Source organism: Nerophis lumbriciformis, linkage group LG16 (genome assembly GCF_033978685.3).
Source record: "Nerophis lumbriciformis linkage group LG16, RoL_Nlum_v2.1, whole genome shotgun sequence".
NCBI lineage: Eukaryota > Metazoa > Chordata > Actinopteri > Syngnathiformes > Syngnathidae > Nerophis > Nerophis lumbriciformis.
Genome location: NC_084563.2, coordinates 29452691 through 29465044, shown reverse-complemented (window position 1 = coordinate 29465044; position 12354 = coordinate 29452691). Strand labels below are relative to the sequence as shown.

Sequence of the window (12354 nt, the reverse complement as noted above, 5' to 3'; positions counted from 1 at the left end):
ACAAAGTTAGGGCCGTTTTTCAATTTTGATGGCAGATTTGAAAACAAATTTTTGTTAAAATGTTGCCATAAAATTTGATTTTGTGCTGTTTTCCTTTTATGGATTTGTATTTTTCCAGATAAACACAAAAATCCAATTCATGTTTATCTTTAGTCCTATTGTCGTTTTAAAAAAGTGTCATTAAATAGTTGTCCAACTTTTGTTTCAGAATTAAAAATAGAAAAAATGGCCCAAAATTAGTTTTTTGATTTGAGAATTTGAAATCAAATGAACGTGAGGGAGGTACACGGACCCTTGTAGTTAATTATGATTTATTAGAATTTTATGTTTGTAACTGGTTTGTAATCTTCATTATTTACTTCAAGTTATTACTGTATGTCTCTATATACATCATTTTTAAATTTTTTTAAATTAATTTTGGCCAAAGGGGGGCACATTTCAATTTCTTACACACACTTATTATGTATGTTGGCCAGAGGGGGAGCACTTCTAATTTTTTACACACACTTGTTATTACATGTGTTGGCCAGAGGGGGATCACTTAAAATTTTTTACACACACTTGTTGTTTCATATGTTGACCAGAAGGGGAGCACTTCGAATTTTTTACACACACTTGTTTTTACGTATGTTTGCGAGAGGGGGAGCACTTCTAATTTTTACACACACTTGTTATTACGTATGTTGGCCAGAGGGGGAGCACTTCAAATTTTACACACACTTGTTGTTTCATATGTTGATTAGACGGAGAGCACTTCTAATTTTTGCACACACTTGTTATTTGGTATGTTGGCTAGAGGGGGAGCACTTCAAATTTTACACACACTTGTTGTTTCATATGTTGATTAGAGGGGGAGCACTTCAAATCTTTACACACACTTGTTATTTCATATGTTGGCCAGAGGGGGATCACTTCAAATTTTTACACACAGTTGTTGTGTCATATGTTTACCAGAAGGGGCGCACTTCGAATTTTTTTACACACACTTGTTATTACGTATGTTTGCCAGAAGAGGAGCACTTCTAATTTTTACACACACTTGTTATTACGTATGTTGGCCAGAGGGGGAGCACTTCAAATTTTTACACACACTTGTTGTTTCATATGTTGATTAGAGGGGTAGCACTTCAAATCTTTACACACACTTGTTATTTCATATGTTGGCCAGAGGGGGAGCACTTCAAATTTTTACACACAGTTGTTGTTTCATATGTTGACCAGAGGGGGAGCACTTCAAATATGTACACACACTTGTTGTTTCATATGTTGACCGGAGGGGGAGAACTTCTCATTTTTACACACACTTGTTATTACATATGTTGGCCAGAGGGGGAGCACGTCAAATTTTTACACACACTTGTTGTTTCATATTTTAACCAGAGGGGGAGCACTTTTAAAAGCGACACACAGTCAATGTGAAAAATCCCTCCTTTTTGGGACCGCCCTCATTTTGACCAGCAGGGGTGCAAATGAGACACTGTCTATTAGATGCAATGTTATTGGGACATGATTTATGTCATCACTTGTTCACACCTCCTCATATGGAAGATACTTTTCTTTCTATGGGTCTCAAGAAGGCTAGAAATACAAGAACACACACACACACACACACACACACACACACACACACACACACACACACACACACACACACACACACACACACAGTTCATTGAGAGGTACTGTTGAGGTTTAGCCTCAGACAGTGACATGTAAGCCAAGAGTGTGGTGTGGTTGCAGAGCGGGTGGCACCCAGCCAGGAGTCGTTTGCCTTCCGTGGAGGATGGCAATGAACCGGAAGACGAGTTGGATTAGACGACCACAAGTCGTTATTCAGCATCAAGGACATAATAGCACTTTCCCTGTTTAGGTAGTGCGGCAGTGAAGAAAATGACATCCGTAGTGAATTGACTTTGTCGTAACAGGAGAACAAGAAAGTCATGTCAAGTAGTGTTTGTGTTGCTTTTTACAGCCGCTCACTTCTCCTTTTTCACATTTTATGTCCCCCCCCCCCAAATGATCCGTCTGACGTCAATGTGCACATTAAGCCAAAAAGATTTACCTCTCTGGCCCATTATAATAAAATAGCATTGTGATAGATACTCCATTTGTTTTTATGGTTTAGAAGCCTGAGGGCGCTACACACTCACATCTCCATGTTGGTGCTGAAGGATCAATCATCTTCACTTCTTCACCGTGAAATTACCTTCCTTTATGACCACACTGTTGTTTTGTAAATGTTTTCCCACATTTGTCACCCTCTTATGGATAAGATGCCACTTAGCGGCGCATATTTTTCCATACAAACTTACGTGCTCAAACTGAAAAGATGAATACAGTGGAACCTCGATATATGAACTTATTTGGTTCTTTGGCGTGGTTAGCCGACTGAAACGATGGTATAGTGAAGGAGTTCCCTCTATGAGCCAATGTAAACATCAATCATTGGTTCTGGCCCCCACTATAGTCCCTCCATCCATCCATCTTCTTCCGCTTATCCGAGGTCGGGTCGCGGGGGCAGCAGCCTAAGCAGGGAAGCCCAGACTTCCCTCTCCCCAGCCACTTCGTCCAGCTCTTCCTGTGGGACCCCGAGGCGTTCCCAGGCCAGCCGGGAGACATAGTCTTCCCAACGTGTCTTGGGTCTTCCCCGTGGCCTCCTACCGGTCGGACGTGCCCTAAACACCTCCCTAGGGAGGCGTTCGGGTGGCATCCTGACCAGATGCCCGAACCACCTCATCTGGCTCATCTCGATGTGGAGGAGCAGCGGTTTTACTTTGAGCTCCCCCCGGATGGCAGAGCTTCTCACCCTATCTCTAAGGGAGAGGCCCGCCACCCGGCGGAGGAAACTAATTTCTGCGGCTTGTACCCGTGATCTTGTCCTTTCGGTCATAACCCAAAGCTCATGACCATAGATGAGGATGGGAACGTAGATCGACCGGTAAATTGAGAGCTTTGCCTTCCGGCTCAGCTCCTTCTTCACCACAACGGATCGATACAGCGTCCGCATTACTGAAGACGCCGCACCGATCCGCCTGTCGATCTCATGATCCACTCTTCCCTCACTCGTGAACAAGACTCCTAGGTACTTGAACTCCTCCACTTGGGGCAAGATCTCCTCCCCAACCCGGAGATGGCACTCCACCCTTTCCCGGGCGAGAACCATGGACTCGGACTTGGAGGTGCTGATTCTCATCCCAGTCGCTTCACACTCTGCTGCGAACCGATCCAGCAAGAGCTGAAGATCCTGGCCAGATGAAGCCATCAGGACCACATCTGCAAAAAAGCAGAGACCTAATCCTGCAGCCACCAAACCAGATCCCCTCAACGCCTTGACTGCGCCTAGAAATTCTGTCCATAAAAGTTATGAACAGAATCACTAAAGTCCCTATTTTAGTAAAAAAAACTGCACACTTTGAAGACACTATAATGTGTATGTATGTATATGTGTGTGTGTGTGTGTGTGTGTGTGTGTGTGTGTGTGTGTGTGTGTGTGTGTGTGTGTGTATACACACAGTGGTGGTCAAAAGTGTACGTACACTTGTAAAGAACATCATGTCATGGCTGTCTTGAGTTTACAATCAACTCTTATTTTTTTGTGATGTAGTGATTGGAGCACATACTTGTTGCTGACTAAAAACATTCAGGAAGTTTGCTTCTTTTATGAATTTATTATGGCTCTACTGAAAATGTGAGGGTCAAAAGTATACATACAGCAATGTTAATATTTCCTTACATGTCCCTTGGCAAGTTTACCTGCAATAAGGCGCTTTTGGTAGCCATCCACAAGCTTCTGCTTGACCACTTGACCACTAAATTGCTGCAGTTCAGCTAAATGTGTTGCTTTTCTGACATGGACTTGTTTCTTCAGCATTGTCCACACCTTTAAGTCAGGACTTTGGGAAGGCCATTCTAAAACCTTCATTCTAGCCTGATTTAGCCATTCCTTTACCACTTTTGAGGTGTGTTTGGGGTCATTGTCCTGTTGGGATACCCAGCTGCGCCTAAGACCCAACCTCCGGGCTGATGATTTTAGCATGTCCTGAACAATTTGAAGCTAATCCTCCTTTTTCATTGTCCCATTTACTCTCTGTAAAACAGCAGTTCCATTCTCTCTCAGTCGTCCTCAGACGAGCTTCCATCGGAGTCTCCAATCATTCCGGTTCTCCATACACCCGGCCAGCTCCGTAGAGCTTTCAGCTCCCGCATCTTTCTTCAGGATGTCCACGTACGTTAGCGCGGGACGTCCTCGCGATCAATGCCCATGCGTTGGTTCCTATAGGACCAGCCTGCTGGCCGGGAGCTCCCGATGTCTGTGGCAGTGGCCGGCCAGCCTCATCCTCCTAGCTCAGGGGTCGGCAACCTTTACCAGTCAAAGAGCCATTTTGACCAGTTTCACAAATTATAGAAAACAATGGGAGCCACAAATTTTTTTTGAAATTTTAAATGAAAAACACTGTATACAAATTTTTTTTTTTGCTTTGTGCTATGTATAAACCAGGAGTCTCAGACACACTGCCCACACCTGTATAAGGAATTTGAAAGCTGGTGCGGCACGCGGGTTTTAAAGGAATGGCGCTTGTCAGCGTCATGCGTGCCGTGAAGGTACAGCATATGGCACCAACTGCAACCAGCGTACCCGATCAGCCACACGTTGTACGGGGCTTCAGCTTGCTCACATAGGTGACAGCAAGGCATACTTGGTCAACTACACTGACGGTGGCGGTATAAAAAAAAACAACTTTAACACTCTTACTAATAATGCGCCACACTGTGAACCCACACCAAACAAGAATGACAAACACATTTCGGGAGAACATCTGCACCGTAACACAACATAAACACAACAGGACAAATACCCAGAATCCCATGCAGCCCTAACTCTTCCGGGATACATTATACACCCCCGCTATCAAACCCCGCCCACCTCAACCGACGCACAGAGAGGGGGGGGGGGGTTAATGTGTGAGGGAGCAGGGTTGGGGTGGGGGCGGGGTTTGGTGGTAGCAGGGGTGTATAATGTAGCCCGGAAGAGTCAGGGCTGCATGGGATTCTGGGTGTTTGTTCTGTTGTGTTTATGTTGTGTTAAGGTGCAGGGTCCAGCTTTCTCAGCCATACAGATGTTCTCCCGAAATGTGTTTGTCATTCTTGTTTGGTTTTGGTTCAAAGTGTGGCGCATTATTAGTAAGAGTGTTAAAGTTGTTTTATATGGTTACCGTCAGTGTAACCTGTGTGGCTGTTGACCAAGTATGCCTTGCTGTAACGTGCGTGTGCAAGCAGAAGATGTATATTGTATAACAAGTGTTGGGCTGGCACGCTGTTAATACAGATTGTAGAGGGCGCCATATGTTGTACCATCATGGCACGCCCTTATTATAGCTGTAAGGGTGAAAATCGGTGAATATTAATTCCGGTAATTTTCTGCGAGAGAAACTGAAATCCGGAAATCTCACGGGAAAATTGGGGGGTTCAGCAAGTAAGCTGTCGAGCCGCATTAGAGTGATCAAAGAGCCGCATGCGGCTCCGGAGCCGCGGGTTGCCGACCCCTGTCCTAGCTGTTTCCTTCTTGCTGAGCCTCGGCAGTTGCTCGTACAGGTCCTTTTTGATGTGGATGTTCTGGTCCACATTCAAAACAGCTCGTATCATTCTGGTGTAGCACCCATCTGGGGACTTCTGCTGGGTGGGTGTCAGGGTCCAGCTTTCGCAACCATACAGAAGGACAGACTCCACAGTGGCGTGGAATAGACTCAGCTTTATGTGTCGGGGGAGATTTGAGCACCACACTCTTGACATACCGTTCAAGGCCCTCCTCTAGTGCCTTCCTGACCTTAAGGTCTTGTTCTGTGGAGTTCATCCAGGAACCCGAGTACTTGAAGTCATTGACCTCTCGCAGATGTTGTTATTGGCGGGTGGTCCATGTCCATTGGCAGCAAAACAGGCCCAGAGCATAATACTACCACCACCATGCTTGACGGTAGGGATGGTGTTTCTGGGATTAAAGGCCTCACCTTTTCTCCTCCAAACATATTGCTGGGTATTGTGGCCAAACAGCTCCATTTTTGTTTCATCTGACCACAGAACTTTCCTCTAGAAGGTCTTATCTTTGTCTATGTGATCAGCAGCAAACTTTAGACGAGCCTTAAGGTGCAGCTTCTGGAGTAAGGGCTTCCTTCTTGCATGGTAGCCTCTCAGTCCATGGCGATGCAAAACACGCTTGACTGTGGACACTGACACCTGTGTTCCAGCAACTTCCAATTCATTGCAGACCTGCTTTTTGGTGGTTCTCGGTTGACTCTTGATCATCCTGACCAATTTTTTCTCAGCAGCAGGTGATAGCTTGCGTTTTCTTCCTGATCATGGCAGTGACAAAACTGTGCCATGCACTTTATACTTACGAACAATTGTCTGCACAGTTGCTCTTGGGACTTTAAGATGCTTTGAAATGGCTCCGAGTGACTTTCTTGACTTGTTCAAGTCAATGATTTGTTTTTTGAGTTCTGTGCTGAGTTCCTTTGACTTTCCCATTGTGGCGTTTGTAACCGAGTCTAATGACTGTCACATGAGTCCTATTCAAATGCACTCAGAGAAGTCAACAATCATAATCACTCACATGAAATTAAGAGGCAATGCCATGAAGCTCATTTGATTTGATTGTAACTTTTCTACATCACCAAAATTGATCATGTATGTTGCTGTATGTATACTTTTGACCCGGCAGATTTGCTCACATTTTCAGTAGAGCCATAATAAATTCATAAAAGAAGCAAACTTCATGAAGGTTTTTTGTGACCAACAAGTATGTGCTCTAATCACTCTATCACAAAAAAATAAGAGTTGTAGAAATGATTGGAAACTCAAGACAGCCATGACATGATGTTCTTTACAAGTCTATGTACACTTTTGACCATGACTGTATGTATATATGTATATATATATACATATATATACATCAATCAATCAATGTTTATTTATATAGCCCTAAATCACAAGTGTCTCAAAGGGCTGCACAAGCCACAATGACATCCGCGGTACAGAGCCCACATAAGGGCAAGGAAAAACTCACAACCCCAATGGGACGTCGATGTGAATGACTATGAGAAACCTTGGAGAGGACCGCATACGTGGGTGACCCCCCTCCTCTAGGGAAGACCGGATGCAATGGACGTCGAGTGGGTCTGACATAATATTGTGAGAGTCCAGTCCATAGTGGATCTAACATAATAGTGAGAGTCCAGTCCATAGTGGATCTAACATAATAGTGAGAGTCCAGTCCATAGTGGATCTAACATAATATTGTGAAAGTCCAGTCCATAGTAGATCTAACATAATAGTGAGAGTCCAGTCCATAGTGGATCTAACATAATAGTGAGAGTCCAGTCCATAGTGGATCTAACATAATAGTGAGAGTCCAGTCCATAGTGGATCTAACATAATAGTGAGAGTCCAGTCCATAGTGGATCTAACATAATAGTGAGAGTCCAGTCCATAGTGGATCTAACATAATAGTGAGAGTCCAGTCCATAGTGGATCTAACATAATAGTGAGAGTCCAGTCCATAGTGGATCTAACATAATAGTGAGAGTCCAGTCCATAGTGGATCTAACATAATAGTGAGAGTCCAGTCCATAGTGGATCTAACATAATAGTGAGAGTCCAGTCCATAGTGGATCTAACATAATAGTGTGAGAGTCCAGTCCATAGTGGATCTAACATAATAGTGTGAGAGTCCAGTCCATAGTAGATCTAACATAATAGTGAGAGTCCAGTCCATAGTGGATCTAACATAATAGTGAGAGTCCAGTCCATAGTGGATCTAACATAATAGTGAGAGTCCAGTCCATAGTGGATCTAACATAATAGTGAGAGTCCAGTCCATAGTGGATCTAACATAATAGTGAGAGTCCAGTCTATAGAGGATCTAACATAATAGTGAGAGTCCAGTCCATAGTGGATCTAACATAATAGTGAGAGTCCAGTCCATAGTGGATCTAACATAATAGTGAGAGTCCAGTCCACAGTGGATCTAACATAATAGTGAGAGTCCAGTCTATAGTGGATCTAACATAATAGTGAGAGTCCAGTCCATAGTGGATTCAACATAATAGTGAGAGTCCAGTCCATAGTGGGGCCAGCAGGAGACCATCTCGAGCGGAGACGGGTCAGCATACATATACATATACAGGTAAAAGCCAGTAAATTTGGTTTCTCATAGTCATTCACATCGACGTCCCACTGGGGTGAGTTTTCCTTGCCCGTATGTGGGCTTTGTACCGAGGATGTCGTTGTGGCTTGTGCAGCCCTTTGAGACACTTGTGATTTAGGGCTATATAAATAAAGATTGATTGATTGATTGATAAATTAGAATATTTTGAAAAACTTGATTTATTTCAGTAATTGCATTCTAAAGGTGTAACTTGTACATTATATCTATTCATTGCACACAGACTGATGCATTCAAATGTTTATTTCATTTAATTTTGATGATTTGAAGTGGCAACAAATGAAAATCCAAAATTCCGTGTGTCACAAAATTAGAATATTACTTAAGGCTAATACAAAAAAGGGATTTTTAGAAATGTTGGCCAACTGAAAAGTATGAAAATGAAAAATATGAGCATGTACAATACTCAATACTTGGTTGGAGCTCCTTTTGCCTCAATTACTGCGTTAATGCGGCGTGGCATGGAGTGGATGAGTTTCTGGCACTGCTCAGGTGTTATGAGAGCCCAGGTTGCTCTGATAGTGGCCTTCAACTCTTCTGCGTTTTTGGGTCTGGCATTCTGCATCTTCCTTTTCACAATACCCCACAGATTTTCTATGGGGCTAAGGTCAGGGGAGTTGGCGGGCCAATTTAGAACAGAAATACCATGGTCCGTAAACCAGGCACGGGTAGATTTTGCGCTGTGTGCAGGCGCCAAGTCCTGTTGGAACTTGAAATCTCCATCTCCATAGAGCAGGTCAGCAGCAGGAAGCATGAAGTGCTCTAAAACTTGCTGGTAGACGGCTGCGTTGACCCTGGATCTCAGGAAACAGAGTGGACCGACACCAGCAGATGACATGGCACCCCAAACCATCACCCAACCATGCAAATTTTGCATTTCCTTTGGAAATCGAGGTCCCAGAGTCTGGAGGAAGACAGGAGAGGCACAGGATCCACGTTGCCTGAAGTCTAGTGTAAAGTTTCCACCATCAGTGATGGTTTGGGGTGCCATGTCATCTGCTGGTGTCGGTCCACTCTGTTTCCTGAGATCCAGGGTCAACGCAGCCGTCTACCAGCAAGTTTTAGAGCACTTCATGCTTCCTGCTGCTGACCTGCTCTATGGAGATGGAGATTTCAAGTTCCAACAGGACTTGGCGCCTGCACACAGCGCAAAATCTACCCGTGCCTGGTTTACGGACCATGGTATTTCTGTTCTAAATTGGCCCGCCAACTCCCCTGACCTTAGCCCCATAGAAAATCTGTGGGGTATTGTGAAAAGGAAGATGCAGAATGCCAGACCCAAAAACGCAGAAGAGTTGAAGGCCACTATCAGAGCAACCTGGGCTCTCATAACACCTGAGCAGTGCCAGAAACTCATCCACTCCATGCCACGCCGCATTAACGCAGTAATTGAGGCAAAAGGAGCTCCAACCAAGTATTGAGTATTGTACATGCTCATATTTTTCATTTTCATACTTTTCAGTTGGCCAACATTTCTAAAAATGCCTTTTTTGTATTAGCCTTAAGTAATATTCTAATTTTGTGACACACGGAATTTTGGATTTTCATTTGTTGCCACTTCAAATCATCAAAATTAAATGAAATAAACATTTGAATGAATCAGTCTGTGTGCAATGAATAAATATAATGTACAAGTTACACCTTTTGAATGCAATTACTGAAATAAATCAAGTTTTTCAAAATATTCTAATTTACTGGCTTTTACCTGTATATACATAAGAAAAGGGGCACACAGTGTCACATTTACATGGTAACACGGAAGGATGAATAAAATACAGCAGTAAAATATACCTTCAAAGAAGTGCAGAATATACCAGCTAAAATACTCAAACATAAATAGAGGATAAAACAAGAAATAAAACCAACCAATGCTGTGTTAAAGAGGCCACTGTGGCATATTTTCCGGTCTCATCACAATTAAAAGACTTGCTAAGGAAATGAGACCCCTTTGCTGATAAAAATCCATAGTTAGCTGGAGGCTAAAATGCTAAAATGCCAGCTCAGTGGTTGTCCAGCAACCTGTAGCCAGACAGTGAGACTGAGAGTTTGGACACATTTAAAGTTTGTGAGCTCTAAGACAATTGTGGAAATAAAATCGTCAAAAGTGGCGCTCTGTAAAATAAATGTGACCTAGGGCCCGGCCTCTTCGAAATGGACGTGCCTGTGGTGACAGGGAGTGATGGAGCGGTACACAAAACGAATGAATGAATGAAATGCCCAGACATGGTTTGCACACTTGGCATATTTGGTGCAATGTAAAAGTTTGCAAACCAAAAAGTACCCAAATAGAGGCGCTTGGTGAGTGGAGGTTCCACTTTATCCCCAATGTGATTGATGTTAAAGGGGAACATTATCACAATTTCAGAAGGGTTAAAACCATTAAAAATCAGTTCCCAGTGGCTTATTTTATTTTTCGAAGTTTTTTCAAAATTTTACCCATCACACAATATCCCTAAAAAAAGCTTCAAAGTGCCTGATTTTAACCATCGTTATAAACACCCGTCCATTTTCCTGTGACGTCACATAGTGATGCCAACACAAACAAACATGGCGCATAGAACAGCAAGCTATAGCGACATTAGCTCGGATTCAGACTCGGATTTCAGCGGCTTAAGCGATTCAACAGATTACGCATGTATTGAAACGGATGGTTGTAGTGTGGAGGCAGGTAGCGAAAACGAAATTGAAGAAGAAACTGAAGCTATTGAGCCATATCGGTTTGAACCGTATGCAAGCGAAACCGACGAAAACGACACGACAGCCAGCGACACGTGGGAGAAAATGAGGACGAATTCGGCGATCGCCTTCTAACCAACGATTGGTATGTGTTTGTTTGGCATTAAAGGAAACTAACAACTATGAACTAGGTTTACAGCATATGAAATACATTTGGCAACAACATGCACTTTGAGAGTGCAGACAGCCCAATTTTCATCAATTAATATATTCTGTAGACATACCCTCATCCGCGCTCTTTTCCTGAAAGCTGATCTGTCCAGTTTTGGAGTTGATGTCAGCAGGCCAGGGAAGCTAGGGTCGATATTCTTCTCTTGATCACCTTCGGTGGCATAAGGGACGGCGTGAGCCAAGACATCCAGGGGGTTTAGCTCGCTCGTCTGCGGGAACAAACTGCCGCCATTGCTTGCCGTGCTAGCGAGGTCCTTTGTCCCTGAATTGCTCACACACTCCGGCAGATTCAATGGGGGTCTGCCGGCAGATTTCTTTGACTTTATGGTTGGAAATGCATCTGCTTTGAGTGTCGCAGGATATCCACACATTCTTGCCATCTCTGTCGTAGCATAGCTTTCGTCGGTAAAGTGTGCGGAACAAACGTCCAATTTCTTGCCACTTTCGCATCTTCGGGCCACTGGTGCAACTTGAATCCGTCCCTGTTCGTGTTGTTACACCCTCCGACAACACACCGACGAGGCATGATGTCTCCAAGGTACGGAAAACAGTCGAAAAAACGGAAAATAACAGCTGATTTGACTCGGTGTTTGAGAAAATGGCGGATTGCTTCCCGATGTTCCGAGAGCGAATATTAGAAAGGCGTTTAATTCGCCAAAATTCACCCATTTAGAGTTCGGAAATCGGTTAAAAAAATATATGGTCTTTTTTTCTGCAACATCAAGGTATATATTGACGCTTACATAGGTCTGGTGATAATGTTCCCCTTTAATATGCCCCCACCTAGAACCTACTGAAGCCAGCCTCGCAGAGGAGGACGAGGAGGTGCAGGAGGAGGAGGAGGAGCCAGAGATGGAGGCGTGGGCCAGGCCGCTGATCTACCTGTGGCAGAACAGGAAGAGTTGTTTCACAGCCGAGAGGGAATACAACGCTCACGCCGCCAGCCTGCAGCCACATTGTGCCGTCTGCACGCTCTTCAGGCCCTACTGTCAGGTGAGATACCTGCACTCTCTACCATGCCCTACTGTCAGGTGAGATACCTGCACTCTCTATCATGCCCTACTGTCAGGTGAGATACCTGCACGCTCTATCATGCCCTACTGTCAGGTGAGATACCTGCATTCTCTACCATGCCCTACTGTCAGGTAAAAATGACCTTGTAGGAGCATCCACCAGTGCGTGCATCGATGGCAAGACGGCCACCATGCATTAGCAGGCCTTAAATATGG

General features: G+C 44.0%; 1 protein-coding gene across 7 annotated transcripts in view; it reads left to right on the top strand.

The window, feature by feature from the left end:
* Window positions 1-12354, top strand: part of kdm4c (lysine (K)-specific demethylase 4C) — a 123524-nt gene that overhangs the window by 44968 nt on the left and 66202 nt on the right. For 5 of the 7 annotated variants that reach the window (XM_061976918.2, XM_061976919.2, XM_061976917.2 and 2 more), the window contains exon 13: window positions 11913-12118. In XM_061976918.2, the coding sequence (XP_061832902.1) occupies window positions 11913-12118 (206 nt within the window). Of the gene's footprint in view, window positions 1-1740; window positions 2323-11912; window positions 12119-12354 lie in introns of those variants that run through there. The other 2 variants (XM_061976923.2, XM_061976922.2) reach the window with 1 other exon arrangement.